This window comes from Mauremys reevesii, linkage group 17 (assembly GCF_016161935.1).
Source record: "Mauremys reevesii isolate NIE-2019 linkage group 17, ASM1616193v1, whole genome shotgun sequence".
Classification (NCBI taxonomy): domain Eukaryota; kingdom Metazoa; phylum Chordata; order Testudines; family Geoemydidae; genus Mauremys; species Mauremys reevesii.
In genome coordinates, this window is record NC_052639.1 from 5704518 (window position 1) to 5728356 (window position 23839).

At 50.3% G+C, this 23839-nt stretch overlaps 1 protein-coding gene across 1 annotated transcript in view; it reads right to left on the reverse strand.

Annotated features, from left to right (window-relative positions):
• The window catches only part of SCN4A (sodium voltage-gated channel alpha subunit 4), a 157235-nt gene that overhangs the window by 78333 nt on the left and 55063 nt on the right, over positions 1 to 23839 (reverse strand). Inside the window, exons 9-13 of the mRNA XM_039504220.1 lie at positions 11818 to 11959; positions 10169 to 10381; positions 4590 to 4754; positions 3931 to 4054; positions 1648 to 1886 (exon numbers count right to left, since the gene is read on the reverse strand). Coding sequence (XP_039360154.1) covers positions 1648 to 1886; positions 3931 to 4054; positions 4590 to 4754; positions 10169 to 10381; positions 11818 to 11959 — 883 coding nt within the window. The remainder of the gene's footprint in view (positions 1 to 1647; positions 1887 to 3930; positions 4055 to 4589; positions 4755 to 10168; positions 10382 to 11817; positions 11960 to 23839) is intronic.

Consider the following 23839-nt stretch of genomic DNA (forward strand, 5'->3'; position numbering starts at 1 on the left):
CTGTGGCCTGGACCTGGCAGTTCCCAGGGAGTCTGCCCTTACAGTCACACTTGGACGCTGTTCTCGCCGCCCTGCCCCTCAGTTCTGAATCGATTTCTGGGGCTGCTGACTTGAGCCCTGCATGAGCTGGGAGCTGCGCTCTGCTGCGCCCTGCCCAGAGAGCCAGGGGTCCAGCTTCCAGGCTGCAGCGTTTCCAAAAGTGACCTCCAATCTGGCTGCCTAGAACCTGATTCTCCGAAGAACGGCCCACACGCAGACCCCAGGGCATTTGTGGGGCTGCAGGCACTCAGCGCCTCCGAGCATCACACCAGCTGGTCTCAAGGCGAGCTCCCAGAAACAGTGGTGTGTGCCTGACAGCTCCCCTCTGTGCCTGATCCACAGGGGAAATGAGCCTTTACACCCCAGCTCTCTAGCGCCAGCTGGGACAGTTTGTCTGGGTTTGCAAAGACGAACAAAGGCTGTAACAGACTGACCTGCTCTGTAGATCGGGTGCAGAGGGGCACCGGTACCACACCCACAGGAGTGGGCTGCAGGTCCACCAGGGTCAGTAACCCCCTTTAAAATGACGGGCCTTCACTGGCCTCTTGAGGAGTTTGTGAGAACATGGGTGGGTGAAACATGCATCCTCCACTGTACAGAAACATTTTAGCCTGGGGTGGTCAGGAGAGCCAAGGGGAGTTAGCAGTTTGATGGGGCTGGGGCCATGCCCCAGTGAAATTCCCAGGCAGGATGGTAATTGTGTGGCACATTCCCATGGTCTGTGAAGAGCTACGTTTGCCCCTCAGCAGGGCCCCCCCATACCCAGCAAAGTGCCCTTGGAGTCTCCTGCTTCTGCTGACAGCTAAGAGGGTCCCATGTCCAGATACAAGAGTTCAAATGGCCTTGTGCAGCCCAGCGAGGAGAAAAGATCCGATTCAGAAGACACAAAGGAATGAAATCATCATTTTGCCGCCCTGGGCCACGGGGACACCTCGCAACATGGAAACAGAAGCTGCTTGGGCTGAGACTCTGGCTTTGCTGGGGAGGAGATCACAGCTAGGAGACAAATACGGAGTCTTCCCAGTCTAGGGTTTTCCAGGGAGCCAACAGGAGTTAGGTGCTTACTTCACAGATTCCAGTGGGATTTGGGTGCCTATCTCCTTTCGACTCCTTGGAAAATCCCACCTGCACAGCCACGTGAACACTCAGCCGGTGTCTGACATCCCAGGATTTGCCAGGGCAGAGAACAGGCTGGTAGGACCAGTCTTCAGGGCTGTGCCTTGATGGACAGCCTGGCTGGCTGGAGCTCATCTTCACTTGGAATTGCCCATGCTGGCAGTGGTCTTTTTGACCAGGATCCCCACAGAGGGCTGGGATCCATGCACAGGGCTGTGATGCACAGTTGCATCAGGGCTGACAAGGAGGTGTCAGGCCTGTGAGCTTCTCCAGGGAAGCTCCAGCAGAAGAAACAGGGGCGGCCCCTGGTCCCCTTCTGCCTCTCATGGTAGCTTTCCTTGAGTTGGTGCAGTCACGCTGCGATCCAACCCTGCAGTACGGCAGGGAGTTGTCCACATGCCCGCAATTACTGCTCATAGGTTCCTTGCCGAGCTCTGGAGCAGAGCTGTAAAGGGTGATCAATGGAAAAATCAAAGCCAGGCAATTTCCTACCAGGTTCCCCACAGTTAGCACGTTCTCAAACTCTTCGGTCATTGGGTAGTGCTCCATGGCCATGAACATCGTGTTGAGAACAATGCAGATTGTGATCCCTAGGTCAACAAACGGGTCCATCACGATCAGCCGTACAAATGCCTTCAGCTTAAGCCAGAGAGGGCAGCAGTCCCAGACCAGGAACATATGGGCAAATTTATACCACCAGGGCGGACATTTCTGGTGAGCTTCCTCTAGCTCTGAAAACAAGAGACAAAGACCCCGTGTCATTGCCCAGGCACCTCCAGAGAAGAGTCACATGCTTAGTCAACAGATGGGAGCTTGGCTGAGGATTCTAGATCCAGCCTAGCGCTGGCAACAAGACTAGTGCACTGGGACACTGGGCATAGAGTGGGTGCAAAAGGGTGCCAAAATCTTTGTTATGGCTGTGCAAAGGGCTGTTTGGGGCACACAGATGTGGTAGGCATCATGAAGGTATAACAGGAACACAGGCGTCTGTGGGACACAGGCATTATCTTCGTCCTTGAGAATGTGTTCATTAGGCTTGTATGCAAACCCACTGGCAGACATCTGTCTGCTCCTGTCCAGGATGTGACGTTTGCCTCCTCAGCACAGGAAAACAACTTGGTGGAGAAAAGTGTCTGAACCTAGCTTGCAGCGGATCTAAGCTAGGGCTTTCAAATGAGCCAGGAGGTCAGTACCCGAATCCCACTGAAATGGTTATTTATATATTTATTCGTATTACCATAGCAACCAGGAGCTCCACTCCTAGCCCTGAACCCTATTGTGCTATGTGCTGAACAAACAGATGGTCCCTGCCCTAAGTGGCTTACAATCTGAGACAGCCACTGCAATTGAGTGCCTAACTCCCTTGGGCCTCTGAATATCCCAGCCCCAATTATTGTAGAACAGCTGCATCTCTGATGGAACAGATCCAGGGGAAATGCAGCTGATCCACTAAATCAAAGAGGACTGGAAAGGGCAAGGAGTCAATGAATAAACTATTCCTGGTCTATCAAACCTTTTCTGAGCTTTGGATCTTGGCTATCTTAATGGGGGCCTGTCCCCCAGTGCAGCTGGGGTCAGCTGGAATGCCCGAATTGACAGTCCCTATGCTGGATCAGCTTGCAGCTTTTGTATTTGTGTTCACAGATGGGATTGGCTAAGGGCTGGCGTCGAAGAGACATGTTATAGCCAGGAGGATAAATCAGTGAATGACTAGAGTGTGCTTTTATTTAGGAAGTCACAGAATCACTCCTGGCTGCACTTGCTATAAAGACTGAATAGCAGCTCTGGCTGGGTCCATAACACAAACCGTTGCCAAGGAGTCTATGGGACATCTTACTCGAGTTAAGAAAAGCATCCCATGTGGACCCGGCCGTGGAACCAGGCAGCCAGGAGCTAAGAGATGAATCTGGGGTTTGAAGTGATATTATGACTGTTTGCCGTCTCGCTCTGCTCATTTTATCCTCTCTTTGGAATCCTGCAGTGTGCCCACAACCTGATGAGCTCTGACATACACAGCCTCTGCCTCAAAGGGCTTGGGCAATAAGCACTGTTCCCAGGTTATCAGCAGGGACTGAAAGCACTTTTCATGTGCAGAGCATGCACTACTGTCACCTAGCAACTCCTTGAGCAGCTACTTTGGGAGACCAGGCACTAGAGGAGACTGGACCTACACTAAGCAGTCTTACAATCTAAGACAAGCAGCAGACAAAGGATGGGGAAGAGGGGAACAGCATAGCATAGCTAGACTGGAGCTGGGATAGCACTGAATTGTGTTGATAGCAAACCTTGGGGGGAGGGGTAAACCCCAGAGAGGGAGAATGTTGGCACAAGAACTAAAGGGGAGAAAACTGTCTGGGAATAAATTTAGGCTAGAAATTAGAAGAAGGTTTCTCATCATCCAAGGTGGGAGGGTCTGGCACAGCCCCCCCAGTGGGCACAGTGGGGGAAGCCATCCTCACTAGTTTTAAGATGGAGTTTGCTAAGTTTATGAACAGAACAATATGACGGGTTGCGTGCAATAGCGAGGGCCCACACTCACTGACCCGACAGGTCCCTTCCAATCCTATGTTCCTATTCTCTGGTTTATATTAAGCAACATTTGTCCTGAAAATCCTTTTTGCTTCTCAGAGCCTTTATGGATTTGACACTGATTGTCAGCGTTACAGTCAATCCATACAGAGCTCTCTGTGGCACATGGAAGCGTGTCCTCGGCTTGGCATTTTCCAGCTGAACAGTACCCAGCACAGCCCCTGCTTTATCAGGGCAGGAATCTACCTTCCATGGTGTTAGAGATCATGCTGACTGCGCTCTCTGCTCTCTGCTGGAGACCAGGCCCGTCTTGGCTGCCTGCTAGCAGGTGATCAGGATCGGCCTTGCCTTGCTCGTCCACAGGACTTGGCTATAAAAAGGAGAGCAGGTCATAGTATGAGGACATGGGTCACAGCAGTCCGTTAAACACACTTAGAGGGAGGGCAGCATAACAATCACATGGGTCCTCATGGCACAGCCTGGGCTGGACTAAAAGGAAGAGCTAGGCAGGTAATAACCAGATGGGTCTGGAGCTACTGTGGGAAGCTCCTTAAACCATCAGATGACTCTATGGCTGCAGTAAAGGCAGGTCGTTAGTCCCCTGAGGGATGTCCTAGGCTGAAAGCTGTATAAAAGGGAAGTGATTGGAGCTGGGGACAGGACAGGGTCTTGGCTGGAGTGTTAGCCCCAGATGTTCTGCTGGGCTGTAACAGTCCATCACAGCCATTGCAGCAAGCAGAACAAGTTGGGGCAGCCCTCAGACTGTGGCTCCCATCAGCCCCAGGACAGACAAGTTCAACCTCTCCCCACTTGGTCCCTCTGCTGGGCTCTGCAGCAATGCAGAGACGAATCCAGCCTGCCATGCACAGACAGCCCCAGAGAGAGGAAACATAACCAGTATATACTTCCTCAACCATCGCCGAGCGCTCCAGTATGACCCTGGGTATGACTCGCCCGTTGCAGTCTTTGGATTTGCCTTCGTTGTTAGCCGCAGCTGGGGCAGAGTCCCCTGTCTTCTTCTCCACTGCGCTGCTGCTCTGGGAGCTGCCGCTTGATTTACGGTCTCGTAACTGCAAAGACACCAGAGACTTTTGCGGTGGGAGCTTCCTCAGTGGGATGCAGTGCGTGTGTTGGGGGGAGGGGAGCAGGGCCAGCTCCAGACCCCAGCGCGCCAAGCGCGCGCTTGGGGCGGCATCCCACGGGGAGGGCAGCAGGCGGCTCCGGTGGACCTCCCGCAGACGTGCCTGTGGAGGGGCCGCTGGTCCCGCGGCTCAGGTGGAGCATCCGCAGTCATGCCTGCGGGAGGTCCACCGGAGCCGCGGGACCAGCGGACCCTCCGCAGGCACGTCTGCAGGAGGTCCACCGGAGCCGCAGGACCGGCGACTGGCAGCGCGCCCCCAGCTGCGCGCTGCCCTGCTTGGGGCGGCGAAATTACTAGAGCCGCCCCTGGAGGGGAGGGAATCTTTCTGCGGAGACTAAGGCAATGGTTTGATGACACATTTCCCTTTGCTTAATGCTTAGTCTTTCCTCATGAAAATGGTCAGGATGCACCTTGGAAATGACACAGCTCGTGCTGCCTCCCTGTCAGCTCCACACAGGAAGGGACATGGGTAACAGCTGCCAGAGTTATCTCCTTGAGGAATGGAAATGGTGCAGCCTCTCCCACTGCTGACGTGTCTTTTCTCCTCGGGTCCCCAGAGCTACTGCTGTGTGCAAACAGTTCTCCCTTCTCAGCTAGGGTGACCAGATAGGAAGTGTGAAAAATCGTGAGGGGGGTGGGGGGTAATAGGCACCTATAAAAGACAAAGCCCTGAATATCAGAATATAAAATCGGGACATCTGGTCACCCTACTCTCAGCACATTCTCAGTTCAAAGCAAACCAAACTCAAAGCCGAGTGACTTAGACAAATTGGAGGATTGGGCCAAAATAAATCTGATGAGGTTCAACAAGGACAAGTGCAGAGTCCTGCACTTAGGACGGAAGAATCCCATACACTGCTACAGACTAGGGACCGAATGGCTGGGCAGCAGTTCTGCAGAAAAGGACCTAGGGGTTACAGTGGATGAGAAGCTGGATATGAGTCAGCAGTGTGCCCTTGTTGCCAAGAAGGCTAATCATAGAATCATAGAATCTCAGGGTTGGAAGGGACCTCAGGAGGTCATCTAGTCCCACCCCCTGCTCAAAGCAGGACCAAACCCAACTAAATCATCCCAACCAGGGCTTTGTCAAGCCTGACCTTAAAAACCTCTAAGGAAGGAGATTCCACCACCTCCCTAGGTAACCCATTCCAGTGCTTCACCACCCTCCTAGTGAAAAAGTTTTTCCTAATGTCCAACCTAAACCTCCCCCTCTTCAACTTGAGACCATTACTCCTTGTTCTGTCATCTTCTGCCACTGAGAACAGTCTAGAGCCATCCTCTTTGGAACCCCCTTTCAGGTAGCTGAAAGCAGCTATCAAATCCCCCCCTCATTCTTCTCTTCTGCAGACTAAACAATCCCAGTTCCCTCAGCCTCTCCTCATAAGTCATGTGCTCCAGCTCCCTAATAATTTTTGTTGCCCTCCGCTGGACTCTCTCCAATTTATCCACATCCTTCTTGTAGTGTGGGGCCCAAAACTGGACACAGTACTCCAAATGAGGCCTCACCAGTGCTGAGTAGAGGAGAATGATCACATCCCTAGATCTGCTGGAAATGCCCCTACTTATACAACCCAAAATGCCATTAGCCTTCTTGGCAACAAGGGCACACTGTTGACTCATATTCAGCTTTTCGTCCACCGTAACCCCTAGGTCCTTTTCTGCAGAACTGCTGCCCAGCCATTCGGTCCCTAGTCTGTAGCAGTGCATGGGATTCTTCCGTCCTAAGTGCAGGACTCTGCACTTGTCCTTGTTGAACCTCATCATATTTCTTTTGGCCAATCCTCTAATTTGCCTAGGTCTCTCTGTATCCTATCCCTACCCTCCAGCGTATCAACCACTCCTCCCAGTTTAGTGTCATCTGCAAACTTGCTAAGGGTGCAGTCCACACCATCCTCCAGATCGTTAATGAAGATATTGAATAAAACCGGCCCCAGTACCGACCCTTGGGGCACTCCACTTGATACCGGCTGCCAACTAGACATGGAACCATTGATCACTACCCGTTGAGCCCAATCATCTAACCAGTTTTCTATCCACCTTACCGTCCATTCATCCAGCCCAGACTTCTTTAACTTGCTGGCAAGAATACAGTGGGAGACTGTATCAAAAGCTTTGCTAAAGTCCAGAAATAGCACATCCACTGCTTTCCCCTCATCCACAGAGCAGGTTATGTCATCATAGAAGGCAATTAGGTTAGTCAGGCATGACTTGCCCTTGGTGAATCCATGCTGACTGTTCCTGATCACTTTCCCCTCCTTTAAGTGGTTCAGAATTGATTCCTTGAGGACCTGTTCCATGATTTTTCCAGGGACTGAGGTGAGACTGACTGGCCTGTAGTTCCCTGGATGTATTAGTATGAGCATTGCCAGCAGATCAAGGGAAGTGATTATTCCCCTCTATTCAGCAGTGGTGAGGCCACATCTGGAGTATTACATCCAGTTTTGGGCCCCACACTACAGAAAGGATGTGGACAAATTGGAGAGAGTCCAGAAGAGGGAAACGAAAATGATCAGGGGGCTGGGGCACATGACTTACGAGGAGAGGTTGAGGGAACTGGGCTTGTTTAGGCTTCAGAAGAGAAGAGTGAGGGGGGATTTGATAGCAGCCTTCAACTACCTGAAGAGGGGTTCAAAGAGGATGGAGCTCAGCTGTTCTCAGTGGTAGCACATGACAGAACAAGGAGCGATGGTCTCAAGTTGCAATGGGGGAGGTCTAGGTTGGATATTAGGAAACACTATTTCACTAGGAGGGTGGTGAAGCACATCTCCTCTGGTAGGAAGAGAAGCTGGATATGATCCTTTGGCAGGGCATGGATTAGCCACTTCTTTATCTGAATGAATGTGGAGGGGAAGCAAGTTGGGGGTGTATTTAATGACAGCACACTCGGTTTGTATGAAGTTCTCTTGCCAAAGGTGGGTGGGCATTAGCATTGGACACCATTTTTTCATCAAAGTGGTTTTTTGATGAAACATACCATTTTTGTTCAAATGGACACATTTAGAGAAACTTACTGATTCTGATGAAATTTTAATTCCCCCCTCCCATGCCACCACCACGACACAAAGCACTTTGATCATGTTGAAATGGCCCGTTTTGACATTTTTTGGAGCAGCATGTTTCCATTTTTATTTCAATATGACTCTTTGGCAGAAAATTCATGGTGTTTAAATCATTTTTTTAAAGAGTTTTAAAATCCTAACAAAACGTTTTTATTTTATCAAAACAAAACGTTTCAATCAACCTCAAACCATTTTTTTCTGAATTTAGTTCATAGGAAATGTCAGTGTTTTGGTATTCATTCCATTTCGGAATGGAACAAAATCACAGCATTTCAGGTTCACACTCAGCTGCGCTGAGCGTCATTATCCCAATTTTATAGTCTCCCCCCATCTACAGGCTGGGTTAATAATAAATAAAACCGCACTGAGGTGTCTGGAGGGTTCATTAATTAATGTAGGGCTTTGAAAATGAAAAGCAGGAAATGGGATTAGTATTATCATTGCAAAGATCTAGGCATGGCCCCATCCTAACCCTGCACACTCCCTGCACCCTTGACCCTTTGGCAGGGCATGGGTTAGCCACTTCCTTAGCTGGTGGGGGTGGGGGAAAGCAAGTTGGGGGTGTATTTAATGACAGCACATTGGGCCCTTATGAAGGTCTCTTGCTAAAGGTGGGGGAGCATTAGAGTTCAGCTATGAACTTTGCACCTTAGGTCGTCCCTGCAGAGAACAGTGATGGGCAGACACCAAGGTCTCCATGGGAAAGCGAACCATCTCCATGTAGGACACGGTAGCGAAACATGGGCTGGAAACAGACATCCTGGTTCAACTGCTGGGGGATCAGAGGCAGATGACTGAGACAGCAAATCACAATTTTGCATTTTTCTTGATCAGTGAGGAAGCTGGTCATTTGCCCAACCAAAAATTAGATTTGCAGGGATGGGTCATGGGGAAAAATCGGGAAGAAGCCAGCAAGGGCCAAAATGGTGATTAGAGGATATTAAAAATGACAAGTACCTGGAGCAGACACCGGCAAGGCAGCTGTGTCAGATGCTGGAGAAGCTTTTGCCCATATTTTACAGGCTTGCTATGTGTAGGGAGTGCACGTAGTGATGGGCTCGCTGAGGGGAAGGGAAGATGAGGAAGAGGGGAGGGAGAGAGGCCCACTGGGCAGAAGAGTGAACCGAGCCAGTGGTAGGGGGAGGTGGGAACTAACAGCCAACAGCAACACAGCAAATGAGACAAGAGATTCTAGGCTGCAGCTAAGGAGCCCTTGTCACAACAGATGACAGGGGGTTCAAACGTGGCCTTAAGCCACCTCCCGCCCCCAGGTCCTGGGCCATTCCTTCAGTGTAAGATAGACCTGCCTGAGGGTCACTCTAACGTGCACCTGCTGCAATGCCTGACAGCACCAGGATGCGGGGATGCCTAGGCCACACCCCTATTGCTCTGGCCACACCCCCTAGGCAAGCTTCACGGAGCAGGGGCTGAGAAGCTGCTCAGGGCAGAGCAGCTACAGTGCAACCAGTAAGGTTACCAACCCTCCAGGTTTGTCCTGGAGTCTCCAGGAATTAAAGCTGAATCTTTAATGAACGATTATGTCATGTGATGAAACCTCCAGGAACACATCCAACCAAAACTGGCAACCTTACAGCCCAGGATCGGAGCCCCAGAGGCTGCATTTCAGAGCGGAGTGAAGGATGGTGCCAGAAGGCTGTGAAGGCCCTTCCCATCTGCTGCTCACAATGTGGGCAGGACCCCTGAGGCTGCTGGGTGTGGTGCCTAGGGGTGAGTCCAATGGGGAGGTGGGAGAGTTGGGACTGGACATCCCTAATTTACCTCCTTCAGGTCTGCCTGGCACAGGCTGCTTTGAGAAAGGAGCCAAGAGGATTTGGGGACTTCAGCCCAGCCCTGCAAGCTCCTCCCAGCTCTGGCAGGGAATGGCCACACAGAACTGCCAGGCTTCTGAGCCACATTTGCACCCCGTCCTCTGTCGGGCTGGGGGCTCCTTAGCTTCGGTGGAGGACCCCGTAGCCTGGATCTCTCATCCCATCTTTGGGGATGACATTGGCTGTTAGTTCTCTGTAATCCCACCCCTCCCTACCACTGCCACTGGCTGAGCTCACTCTTCCCTTCCCCTCGGTGTCCCCTTCCTTTGATCCTTCCCACCCAGCCCCCTACACTTGGCAGCCCGAGCTGCAGAGTCCACTCTGGCACTAGTTCCAGCTCTGCCCTGTCAACTGGTCCGGGCGGCTTGCTCCCAGCTGCAGTACAGACCTAGACTCTGGCCCCACATTCTTAGTGCGCCCAATCCCCATGGCAGCCAGGCCCCCGTAGCACTGACCAGTTTCTCTTGTTCCTCCTGATGCTTCTTCAGCTGCTCCAGGAGCTGCTGAAACTCCTTCTCTCTCTGCTGCTCCTCCAGCATGGTAGCATCGTTTTGCTCAGCATAGGCCATCGCTACAACAGCCAGGATCAGGTTGATGAGGTAGAAGGAACCAAGGAATATGACCACCACAAAGAAGATCATGTACGTTTTCCCAGCGGCGCGGAGGGTCTGTGGGAAGAAGAGGCATGTTCCATCGCAGAAGGTCAGACCACTAGCCTCTTAACTCTCTAATTGCTAGGCTACCTTAGTGCCTCCTCCCAGTGATGGGTGTGGCTTTGATTCACCTTCTCCTCACATGACTGAGAGGCCCTTACTTCCAGCTAACCCTCACCTCATCACTTATGCTGCAGTGAGTGTCAGTGGGTTGTGAGTTATGCTACAGTCCCCAGAAACCTCAGCACAACTGGGCTCTCCTCTGGCATGCGCTCTGGGATGGCATGCCTGGTGCTTCCACCACAATTACAGCAGTGGAGTCTGAAGGATGACCGTGAATGAAAACAACAGATCCTCACACTCCTGAGGGGCTGAGAAGCCGAACCTGGATATGGAGGGCAGACTCTGATCATCACAACAGGCTCATCCAAACACCCCTGGCCCCGGGAGGTCTCAGAATCTGGGTACAGACACAAACTGGCGGGCTCAGTAGAACATGAGTATACCTGTGTGATCTTGCCCTCTACTGATGCTCCAACAGAGAAGATAGAGGCAGGGCTGGCTCCAGACCCCAGCGCGCCAAGCGCGCGCTTGGGGCGGTGTCCCGCGGGAGGGCGGCGGGCGGCTCCGGTGAACCTCCCACGGATGTGCCTGCGGAGGGTCTGCTGGTCCCGCGGCTCCGGTAGAGCAGCCGCAGGCGTGCCGCCCTGCTTGGGGCGGCGCAAATCCTAGAGACGCCCCTGGATAGAGGACCTGCTATTCCCACCAGCTGTGAGTTCTCCTTCAGCGCCACCCCCTGTCCTTGCAACTAAGGGCAAAGGTTGCAATCCCAGCTCCCAGTGTGCCTGGGTGAGACTTATTTAGTGGATTGTGATTATGTCTGTTGTCAACTGTAGCATGTGGACTGGTTACATCAGGCCCAGCTCCATGGAAACTATGCCCCATTGCACTTAGCCAGGTGCTCCCTTCCAGCCCAGATGCTTTTGGATGAATATCTATAAGCAACAAGCTCCCACGTGCTTTACACTGTGTGACCAGAGGCATGTTTTAGATCTCCCAGCCCACAGATGGGCTGGACCCTCCGTCACCACACACAAAACAAGCGTCAGAGGGGTAGCCATGTTAGTCTGGATCAGTAAAAGCAGCAAAGAGTCCTGTGGCACCTTATAGACTAACAGACGTATTGGAGCATGAGCTTTCGTGGGCGAATACATGCATCCGACGAAGTGGGTATTCACCCACAAAAGCTCATGCTCCGGTACGTCTGTTAGTCTATAAGGTGCCACAGGACTCTTTGCTGCTTTTACAAAACAAGAGGAAATTTAAAAAAAAAACCCACAATGACCTTTAATTCAAAGGACCCCTGCCATGTGTGTGGGGACATGCAATCGAATGCAAGCTATTGCCTCTGCCAGTGGGAAAACCCGAATGAAAGGAAAGAAAGGGCTCACCAGCTGGAAGAGATTCTCCCAGTAGTCCTGAGTCATGAGGCGGAAGAGAGAAAGGAAAGCCCAGCTAAAAGTGTCATAGCTGGTATAGCCATAGTTCGGATTCCTTCCTGCTTTCATACACATGTATCCTTCAGGGCACTTCCTGCCAGAGGGAGCAGAGAGGAGGGGGTATGTTAGTGCTGGGTCCAGCCCCTGCCTGGCCAGGGCAAAAGTGAATCTAGTTTTATGTTCAGAAACTTGAGGAGGGTGCAAGGTGCAAAGGGCCCAGTTTTACCTGCACAACCCCAGTGAAGCAAGTGGGCTTGCATAGGGGTGACTCAAGGCCAGATGGAGAAGCATTCAGTTCAGAGTCAGATTCCCTCTCACACACATACACACACACACACAGCTTGCACCAATCCAGCATGCACCAACAGCCATACACATTTGCAGACAATTAAGCCAAGGCTTTCAAAACTGTGTGCTAGGGAAATGGGGTCAGGGTGCGGGGGCTTGCCCCACTCCCCCAACTGGCACGCCTGGGGTTGAGGTGCGGGGGCAGCAGGAGTGTTGGGCAGGTGGATCAAATGCAGGGGAGCCCATTTTTCTTGGCCCCCCCCCAATTGGCCGTGGCCCCTGGGCACGGACCCTGTTAGCCCAGTGGCTAATTGACCACTGACCCACACTCCCGAAAGGTGGCTGCTCTAGCTCTGTCTTCGTGGTGCTGTGTGGAAAAACTTGACTGTCCACCCCGGCTGTCACAGGAAGTTTGAACAGCCACTGACATATCCTACTGACTCGGCATTTCGATCTGCACAGTCCCAGCAACCGGAGCCAGCAACATGAGGAGGTGCCATTTGAAGAACTTGTCTTGCTTGCACTGTCACTCCTGTTTCAGGAAACGGGGAAGAACTTCCATGAGACTCCAGTGGATGTCCCGGCAGCATTTTCCGGCCCACCAAAGAGCTAATGATGGAGCAGGAGGAGGACACAGACATGGCTGATGCTGCTCATGACTCTTGGCATAGCTGCTGCTGAAGCAGGGCCACAAACATGGACTGGTGGGATCACATCACCATGCAGCTTGCGCCACCCCTCCAGCATAAAGACATGCATGAGGCAGGCCACTCCGGCCCAGAGGCAGGTTGTTCTACCTGTCTGGAAGCTGGCTACACCAGACTGCGATAGGGCCATTACTACCCAGCTTGGTGTTGGAAGTCTGGCTGGGGGTAAAGTGGTGGCAGAGGTTTCTGAGGCAGTCAGGCATGTGAGTTACTCCCAATGTGGAGCTATTGCTGACTTTGAGAGAATGGGGTTTCCAGACTGCACTGGGGCCATTGATGGGACTCATGGGCCCATAGTTTGTCTTCCTCAAGAAGCACATGAGGACATGAACCGCAAAGGGCACTGCTCCATTGGTATGCAGGCCCAGGTGGGCCACAGACTCCAATGGATGGATGCCAGCGTGGGCTGCACTGGACAGATCGTGATGCCGGGGTTTTCTGCCTATTGGGGGGCTACATTCAAGGACAGGCCGGGACACTATTCCCACCAGATGACATTGTCGTAAGTGGAGCTACTGTCTCCCCTGTTTACTTGAGGACCTTATGTGCACCCTTTTGCCTTGGCTTATCAAACTGTCCCCTGATCTCGGAGACCTTGGCAAGAGGAGGTTGAATGCCATGCTCAGCCGGCGTCAAATGTGCTTTTGGCAGATTGACGTGTTTACAGACCAGCCAGAAAGTGCTGGTGCTTGATGTACCTGGGCACCAGAAGTCAGGGATGCTGCGTGCTCCAGCAGGATGGGCTTGCCTGGCCCAAAGGGAAGAGGGAGAACAGCACTGGTATGAATGTGCTTGTGGTGAGCTTGGGGTGGATTGCCTTGGGGGGAGGGGTTCGTTGCCATGCATTGTACTTAGGATGTGATCGCTTGTGAACAGGGCTACTAACAGGGAGTTTCGCAAGGGAGTTCAGAAAGCGAGTGGGAAGGGAGCGGGGGTCCCTTGTCGGTCCTATCTGTGCCCCTTTAGTCCCCTTAAAACCTATAAACCAAACTACATTCAAAGCTTCTTGCTTTAAACAACCCTTTAAACAACCCTTCCATTAACTAGGAGACAATGCAAGCAGAAGCCAGCTGCAGAGTGGGGGCTATCCAGTTTATTGCACTGACTGTCGCATGTATGATTACCTGCCCTGTGGGTGGGTGGCGTATGTGTGCAGTCGGTGCAAGGAACTCCTGGCCCTCAGAGACCACGTACGGACTTTGGAGGCCCGGGTGGCGGAACTGGAGGAGCTAATAAAGGCAGAGAGGTATGTTGATGAGGCTTTCCGGGACACTGTAGAATTGTCCCACCTCCGCTCAGACAGCCCCTGCGCTGTTGAGGAGGATGAAAGGCCCAGGGAAGCAGAGCAGTCAATGGGAGCAGAGGGAAACCTTCCCGTAGTTGGGACCCTCCTTCCAGATGGTGCTGGGGTTGCCTCTCGCACTGAGGTTACCTCTCCGGGGGAGGGAACTCCAGTTGCTAGGAAAAGGCAGGTGTTAGTAATGGGAGATTCGATCATTAGAAACGTAGATAGCTGGGTTTGTGATGACCGGGAGAACCGTATGGTGACTTGCCTGCCTGGTGCGAAGGTTGTGGATCTCTCGAGGCATCTAGACAGACTTATGTGTAGTGCTGGGGAGGAGCCGGTGGTCGTGGTACATGTAGGTACCAATGACATAGGGAAGGGTAGGAGAGATGTCCCGGAAGCCAAATTTAGGCTGCTAGGGAAGAGACTGAAATCCAGGACCTCTATGGTGGCATTCTCAGAAATGCTCCCAGTTCCACGCACAGGGCCAGGTAGGCAGGCAGAGCTTCAATGTCTCAATGCATGGATGAGACGATGGTGTAGAGAGGAGGGGTTCACGTTCATTAGGAACTGGGGAAACTTCTGGGATGGGGGGAGCCTATACAGGAGAGATGGGCTCCACCTAAACCAAAGTGGATCCAGACTGCTGGCATTAAACATTAAAAAGGTTGCAGAGCAGTTTTTAAACTAGGAGATGGGGGAAAGCCAATTGCTGCAGAGGAGCATGTGGATCGGACACAGACTTCTCTAGGGAAGAGTCTAATGATAGAGAATCTCCAGGTTATGGTCAGGAGCAGAGGATGGAAGAGGATAATGTAAGGGCCAGATCAGTTAACAGTCACATAAAAAAGAATCTGACACATCAGAAAATGGCAGACAAATAAACAGGGACAAGTTTTTAAAGTGCTTGTACACAAATGCTAGAAGTCTAAATAATAAGCTGGGTGAACTAGAGTGCCTTGTGGTAAAGGAGGATATTGATATAATAGGCATCACAGAAACCTGGTGGACTGAGAGCAATCAATGGGACACAATCATTCCGGGGTACAAAATATATCGGAAGGACAGAACAGGTCGTGAAGGGGAGCGGGCGGAGTGGCACTATATAATAATAGGAGATATACCAATCTCCTAGAACTGGAAGGGACCCTGAAAGGTCATTGAGTCCAGCCCCCTGCCTTCACTAGCAGGACCAATTTTTGCCCCAGATCCCTAAGTAGCCTCCTCAAAGATTGAACTCACAACCTTGGGTTTAGGAGGCCAATGCTCAAACCACTGAGCTATCCCTCCCCTGTATATATGTGAAAGAAAATGTAGATTCAAATGAAGTAAAAATCTTAAGCGAATCCACATGTTCCATAGTGTCTCTATGGATAGAAATTTCATGCTCTAATAAAAATATAACATTAGGGATCTACTATCGACCACCTGACCAGGACAGTAATAGTGATGATGAAATTCTAAGAGAAATTAAAGAGGCTATGAAAATTAAGAACCCAATAATAGTGGGGGATTTCAATTATCCCCATATTGACTGGGAACATTTCACTTCAGGACGAAATGCACAGATAAAATTTCTCGATACATTAAATGACTGCTTCATGGAGCAGCTGGTACGGGAACCCACAAGGGGAGAGGCAACTCTAGATTTAATCCTGAGTGGAGCGCAGGAGCTGGTCCAAGAGGTAACTATAGCAGGACTGCTTGGAAATAGTGACCATAATACAATAGCATTCAACATCCCTGTGGTGGGAAGAACATCTCAACAGCCCAGCACTGTGGCATTTAATTTCAAAAGGGAGAACTATGCAAAAATGAGGGGGTTAGTTAAACAGAAGTTAAAAGGTACAGTGACTAAAGTGAAATCCCTGCAAGCTGCATGGGTGCTTTTTAAAGACACCATAATAGTATACCCCAAATTAAGAAACACAGTAAAAGAACTAAAAAAGAGCCATCATGGCTTAACAAGCATGTAAAAGAAGCAGTGAGTGATAAAAGACTTCCTTTAAAAAGTGGAAGTCAAATCCTAGTGAAGCAAATAGAAAGGAGCATAAACACTGCCAAATTAAGTGCAAGAGTATAATAAGAAAAGCCAAAGAGGAGTTTGAAGAACGGCTAGCCAAAAACTCCAAAGGTAATAACAAAATATTTTTAAGTACATCAGAAGCAGGAAGCCTGCTAAACAACCAGTGGGGCCCCTTGATGATCGAGATACAAAAGGAGCGCTTAAAGACGATAAAGTCACTGCAGAGAAACTAAATGGATTCTTTGCTTCAGTCTTCATGGCTGAGGATGTTAGGGAAATTCCCAAACCTGAGCTGGCTTTTGTAGGTGACAAATCTGAGGAACTGTCACAGATTAAAATGTCACTAGAGGAGGTTTTGGAATTAATTGATAAACTCAACATTAACAAGTCACCGGGACCAGATGGCATTCACCCAAGAGTTCTGAAAGAACTCAAATGTGAAGTTGTGGAACTATTAACTAAGATTTGTAACCTGTCCTTTAAATCGGCTTCGGTACCCAATGACTGGAAGTTAGCTAATGTAACACCAATATTTAAAAAGGGCTCTAGAGGTGATCCCGGCAATTACAGACCGGTAAGTCTAACATCAGTACCGGGCAAATTAGTCGAAACAATAGTTAAGAATAAAATTGTCAGACACATAGAAAAACATAAACTGTTGAGCGGTAGTCAACATGGTTTCTGTAAAGGGAAATCGTGTTTTAGTAATCTATTAGAGTTCTTTGAAGGGGTCAACAAACATGTGGAAAAGGGGGATCCAGTGGACATAGTGTACTTAGATTTCCAGAAAGCCTTTGACAAGGTCCCTCACCAAAGGCTGTTACGTAAATTAAGTTGTCTTGGGATAAAAGAGAAGATCCTTTCATGGATTGAGAACTGGTTAAAGGACAGGGAACAAAGGGTAGGAATTAATGGTAAATTCTCAGAATGGAGAGGGGTAACTAGTGGTGTTCCCCAAGGGTCAGTCCTAGGACCAATCCTATTCAATTTATTCATAAATGATCTGGAGAAAGGGGTAAACAGTGAGGTGGCAAAGTTTGCAGATGATACTAAACTGCTCAAGATAGTTAAGACCAAAGCAGACTGTGAAGAACTTCAAAAAGATCTCACAAAACTAAGTGATTGGACAACAAAATGGCAAATGAAATTTAATGTGGATAAATGTAAAGTAATGCACATTGGAAAAAATAACCCCAACTATACATACAATATGATGGGGGCTAATTTAGCTACAACGAGTCAGGAAAAAGATCTTGGAGTCATCATGGATCATTCTCTGAAGATGTCCACGCAGTGTGCAGAGGCGGTCAAAAAAGCAAACAGGATGTTAGGAATCATTAAAAAGGGGATAGAGAATAAGACTGAGAATATATTATTGCCCTTATATAAATCCATGGTACGCCCACATCTCAAATACTGTGTACAGATGTGGTCTCCTCACCTCAAAAAAGATATTCTAGCACTAGAAAAGGTTCAGAGAAGGGCAACTAAAATGATCAGAGGTTTGGAGAGGGTCCCATATGAGGAAAGATTAAAGAGGCTAGGACTCTTCAGCTTGGAAAAAAGGAGACTAAGGGGGGATATGATAGAGGTATATAAAATCTTGAGTGATGTGGAGAAAGTGGATAAGGAAAAGTTATTTACTTATTCCCATAACACAAGAACTAGGGGTCACCAAATGAAATTAATAGGCAGCAGGTTTAAAACAAATAAAAGGAAGTTCTTCTTCACACAGCGCACAGTCAACTTGTGGAACTCCTTACCTGAGGAGGTTGTGAAGGCTAGGACTATAACAGTGTTTAAAAGAGAACTGGATAAGTTCATGGTGGTTAAGTCCATAAATGGCTATTAGCCAGGATGGGTGAGGAATGGTGTCCCTAGCCTCTGTTCGTCAGAGGATGGAGATGGATGGCAGGAGAGAGATCACTTGATCATTACCTGTTAGGTTCACTCCCTCTGGGGCACCTGGCATTGGCCACTGTTGGTAGACAGATACTGGGCTAGATGGACCTTTGGTCTGACCTGGTACGGCCGTTCTTATGTTCTTATGACAGAGGAAGGTGGGGGGTGGATTCCCAGTCTGGATTGATGTACATAGCTGATCGATGTACAGATTGAAGTAGATAGCTGTGTTGGGAAATAGCCTTTGCATACAAGTGTCCAACTGTCCCCTGATCATGTGCTTACCTTCATTATTTGAAATACACATTATGGGATGGGATGCAGGGATGGTCAGAACATTTCTTAACAAAATAAAACCCTTTATTGTTAAACATTTATTAGAAAAGAACAGCTGCCATGAGGACTCCAAAACACCAGTAACACCAAAACCTTTGAAAAAACCAGGAACAAAGTGCAGACAGTGAAACCACCCTTCAGACAGAAAGCCCCAACCTGGGGTCCCGCTCTCCTTTCCCTTCCTTCCTCATTTGCTGCAAACTTGGTGCTGGGGCAGCATCTGCAGGGAGGAGTTCAGCCTGGATGGCTGCATGGGGCACACCTGCCCTGTTCAGCAGTGATAGCGTCCGATTGCATGGGCCACCCAGCCGTGGAGCTGTCCCAGCAGTTTCTGGATTGCAGCACGGGGTACCAAGGTTGGGTGCAGATCGTGGGGTGGGCAATGCAAGGGAAGCTGGGACTCTTGTGTCCATTAGTGATAGCAGCTGCTCAGACAGCTCTTTCTGCTGAGCTCGGTCCTTCTCCCTTAGCCACCGGGCCTGTTCCAGGAACCGCAACGCAAATGCTCCCATGCTGCGACCCTGTCCTCAAGCTGTGCCAGCCCGAACCTTTCCTCTTGCCTCATGCTGCCTTCCTCTAGCTGCAGGTCCCTGTCTTTGGTCCTGGGCCTGCATGTTGGCCCTGTCCAGAATGTGAACTTGGCTTCTGCTGCAGTGCGGGCGAGCTCGGGAGTCCTGCAGCCAGTAGAGGTCGAGGGGCCTGGAACAGGACAGGTCACAGCGGATTGTTGTCTCAAACAGCTCAGCGCAGGAGCACAGAAAAAATCCTCTTGGAATGTCAAAGACATTAAATGTTACTGAACTTCAGCTCATTGGGAGATGGATGCTTCGGGAAGCTGGCACTGCCCTGGACACAGCCGGGTGAATCGCAGCAAAAGATGTGCACTGAGAATGGGGAGTTAAAACACAGCCGGGTTTTTTCTAAAAACTGCAGCCCAGCTGGGGCTCTGGGGGAGCTGAGTGGCCACATCATCGCTATCATTTCCGGCATGCCTCATTTTGGAGAGCACAGTAGTGCCTGTGGTGGCCAAGAGATTTTGTTCCAAGCTGCCAGTGGGAAAGCAGCCACATATGCTACCAAAGTATTCAAATGGACGGCGACTGAACAGCACACCTATGAGCGGAGTGGGCTGCTCAGCTAGCAAGGTGGCCCTGGGAAATACGCCTTTCCCAAAATGGGACTGTCTATCTGGAGTTCCTGCTATGGGAAAAGTTAGCAGCTATCAGCACCCGGGATTGGGTCAAAAGTAATGAGGGAATGAACAGGATGCTGCATTAGCATACGCATGGTTCAGTGCTTCCTCCAGGCTTCCAACATAGCCTGTTATGACTGGATGCAAACACACAGACCTGCACTGCCATCCGCCTTACGTCCCCCCTGGCACATTTCTGGACTGAATTCAACCCTCCCCAGTCGTATTTGGGAGAAATGATTTAATCATCCATGGATGGCATGGACTGCATTTAACAGAAATGGGTGAGATTTGAAAATGGATTACATTTCAACCGCCCCTGAGCCCCAGTTCACTCTTTGGGTACCTTGTCACGCTGGTGGGGTTGGGTGGAGCAGTGTGCATACATGCAAGGCAATTTCATAGAATCATAGAATATCAGTGCATGGGATTCTTCCATCCTAGGTGGAAGGGCCCTCAGGAGGTCATCTAATCCAACCCCCTGCTCAAAGACAAATTAGAGGATTGGGCCAAAAGAAACCTGATGAGGTTCAACAAGGACAAGTGCAGAGTCCTGCACTTAGGACGGAAGAATCCCATGCACTGCTACAGCCTAGGGACCGAATGGCTGGGCATTCGTAACCTAGGGGTTACGGTGGACGAAAAGCTGAATATGAGTCAACAGTGTGCCCTCGTTGCCAAGAAGGCTAATGGCATGTTGGGTTGTATAAGTAGGGGCATTTCCAGCAGATCGAGGGACGTGATAATTCCCCTCTATTCAGCACTGGTGAGGCCTCATCTGGAGTACTGTGTCCAGCTTTGGGCCCCACACTACAAGAAGGATGTGGAAAAATTGGAAAGAGTCCAGCAGAGGGCAACAAAAATGATTAGGGTGCTGGAGCACATGACTTATGAGGAGAGGCTGAGGGAACTGGGATTGTTTAGTCTGCAGAAGAGAAAAATGAGGAGGGATTTGATAGCTGCTTTCAACTACTTGAAAGGGGTTCCAAAGAGGATGGATCTAGACTGTTCCCAGTGGTAGCAGATGACAGAACAAGCACCAGTGGTCTCAAGTTGCAGTGGGGGAGGTTTAGGTTGGATATTAGGAAAAACTTTTTCACTAGGAGGATGGTGAAGCACTGGAATGGGTTCCCTAGGGAGGTGGTGGAAACTCCTTCCTTAGAGGTTTTTAAGGTCAGGCTTAGAATCATAGAATCATAGAATCTCAGGGTTGGAAGGGACCTCAGGAGGTCATCTAGTCCAACCCCCTGCTCAAAGCAGGACCAAACCCAACTAAATCATCCCAGCCAGGGCTTTGTCAAGCCTTACCTTAAAAACCTCTAAGGAAGGAGATTCCACTACCTCCCTAGGTAACCCATTCCAGTGCTTCACCACCCTACTAGTGAAAAAGTTTTTCCTAATATCCAACCTAACCCCCCCCCTCTGCAACTTGAGACCATTACTCCTTGTTCTGTCATCTTCTACCACTGAGAACAGTCTAGATCCATCCTCTTTGGAACCCCCTTTCAGGTAGTTGAAAGCAGCTATCAAATCCCCCCTCATTCTTCTCTTCTGCAGGCTAAACAATCCCAGTTCCCTCAGCCTCTCCTCATAAGTCATGTGCTCCAGCCCCCTAATCATTTTTGTTGCCCTCCGCTGGTCTCTCTCCAATTTATCCACATCCTTCTTGTAGTGTGGGGCCCAAAACTGGACACAGTACTCCAAATGAGGCCTCACCAGTGCTGAGTAGAGGGGAATGATCACATCCCTTGATCTGCTGGAAATGCCCCTACTTATACAACCCAAAATGCCATTAGCCTTCTTGGCAACAAAGGCACACTGTTGACTCATATTCAGCTTTTCGTCCACCGTAACCCCTAGGTCCTTTTCTGCAGAACTGCTCCCCAGCCATTCGGTCCCTAGTCTGTAGCAGTGCATGGGATTATTCCGTCCTAAGTGCAGGACTCTGCACTTGTCCTTGTTGAACCTCATCCTATTTCTGTTGGCCCAATCCTCTAATTTGTCTAGGTCCCTCTGTATCCTATCCCTACCCTCCAGCGTATCAACCACTCCTCCCAGTTTAGTGTCATCTGCAAACTTGCTAAGGGTGCAGTCCACACCATCCTCCAGATCGTTAATGAAGATATTGAACAAAACCGGCCCCAGCACCGACCCTTGGGGCACTCCACTTGATACCGGCTGCCAACTAGACATGGAACCATTGATCACTACCCGTTGAGCCCGACCATCTAGCCAGTTTTCTATCCACCTTACCGTCCATTCATCCAGCCCAGACTTCTTTAACTTGCTGGCAAGAATACTGTGGGAGACTGTATCAAAAGCTTTGCTAAAATCCAGAAATAGCACATCCACTGCTTTCCCCTCATCCACAGAGCTGGTTATCTTGACAAAGCCCTGGCTGGGATGATTTAGTTGGGCATTGAATCATAGAATATTAGGGTTGGAAGAGACCTCAGGAGGTCACCTACGCTAAGCTGCTGCTCAAAGCAGGACCAATCTCCAGATTTTTACCCCAGTTCCTCAAATGGCCCCCTCAAGGATTGAATTCACAACCCTCGGTTTTGCAGGCCAATGCTCAAGCCACTGAGCTATCCCTCCACCTGCTTTGAGCAGGGGGCTGGACTAGATGACCTCCTGAGGGCCCTTCCAACCCTGATATTCTATGATTCTATGGCCAACCCCAACTAAATCGTTATCTCCAGACTGATTCTGGCCTGCATATTTATACCTGTCTCTGGAAATTTCCATAACATGCGTCTGACAAGGTGGGTAATCACTCACGAAAGCTTATGCTCCAATACGTCTATTAGTCTGTAAGGTGCCACAGGACTCTTTCTTGCTTTTTACAGATTCAGACTAACACATCTACCCCTCTGATACTTCTTTTTTGTGTTTAAGATCAGCAAGGATTTCACTGTTCAGCCAAGCTGGTCGCCTGCCATATTTACTATTCTTTCTACTCACCGGGATGGTTTGTTCCTGCAACCTCAATAAGGCAGGGCCGCCCAGAGGATTCAGGGGGCCTGGGGTCTTCGGCGGCGGGGGGCCCCACTTCAGCGGTAATTCAGCGGCAGGAGGTTCTTCCACTCTGGGACCCGCCGCCAAAGTGCCCTGAAGACCCGCGGCGGGGGCCCCCCACCGCTGAATTACCGCCGAAGACCCGGAGCGGAAGAAGCTCCGGGGGCCCGGGCCCCGTGAGAGTTTTTCAGGGCCTCCAGAGCAAGTGAAGGACCCTGCTCCAGAGCCCCTGAAAAACTCTCGTGGGGGCCCCTGCGGGGCCCAGGGCCTGGGGCAAATTGCCCCACTTGCCCCCCCTCTGGGCGGCCCTGCAATAAGGATTCTTTAAAATACAGCCAGCTCTCCTGGACTCCTTTGCCCCTCATGTTATTCTTCCAGGGTATCCTGCCCATCAGTTCCCTGAGGGAGTCACAGTCTGCTTTCCTGAAGTCCAGGGTCCGTATTCCTCTGCTCTCCTTTCTTCCTTGTGTCAGGATCCTGAACTCGACCATCTCCTGGTCACTGCCTCCCAGGTTCCCATCCACTTTTGCTTCCCCTACTAATTCTTCCTGGTTTGTGAGCAGCAGGTCAAGAAGAGCTCTGCCCCTAGTTGGTTCCTCCAGCACTTGCGCCAGGAAATTGTCCCCTACGCTTTCCAAAAACTTCCTGGATTGTCTCTGCACCGCTGTATTGCTCTCCCAGCAGATATCGGGGTGATTGAAGTCCCCCATGAGAACCAGGGCCTGCGATCTAGTAACTTCTGCTAGTTGCCGGAAGAAAGCCTCGTCCACCTCATCCCCCTGGTCTGGTGGTCTATAGCAGACTCCCACCACGACATCACCCTTGTTGCTCACACTTCTAAACTTAATCCAGAGACTCTCAGGTTTTTCTTCAGTTTCATACCGGAGCTCTGAGCAGTCATACTGCTCTCTCACATACGATGCAATTCCCCCACCTTTTCTGCTCTGCCTGTCCGTCCTGAACAGTTTATATCCATCTATGACAGTGCTCCAGCCATGTGAGTTATCCCACCAAATCTCTGTTATTCCAATCACATCATAGTTCCTTGACTGTGCCAGGACTTCCAGTTCTCTCTGCTTGTTTCCCAGGCTTCTTGCATTTGTGTATAGGCACCTAAGATAACTCGCTGATTGTCCTGCTTTCTCAGTATGAGACAGGAGTCCTCCCCTCTTGCACTCTCCTGCTCATGCTTCCTCCCGGTATCCCATTTCCCCACTTAC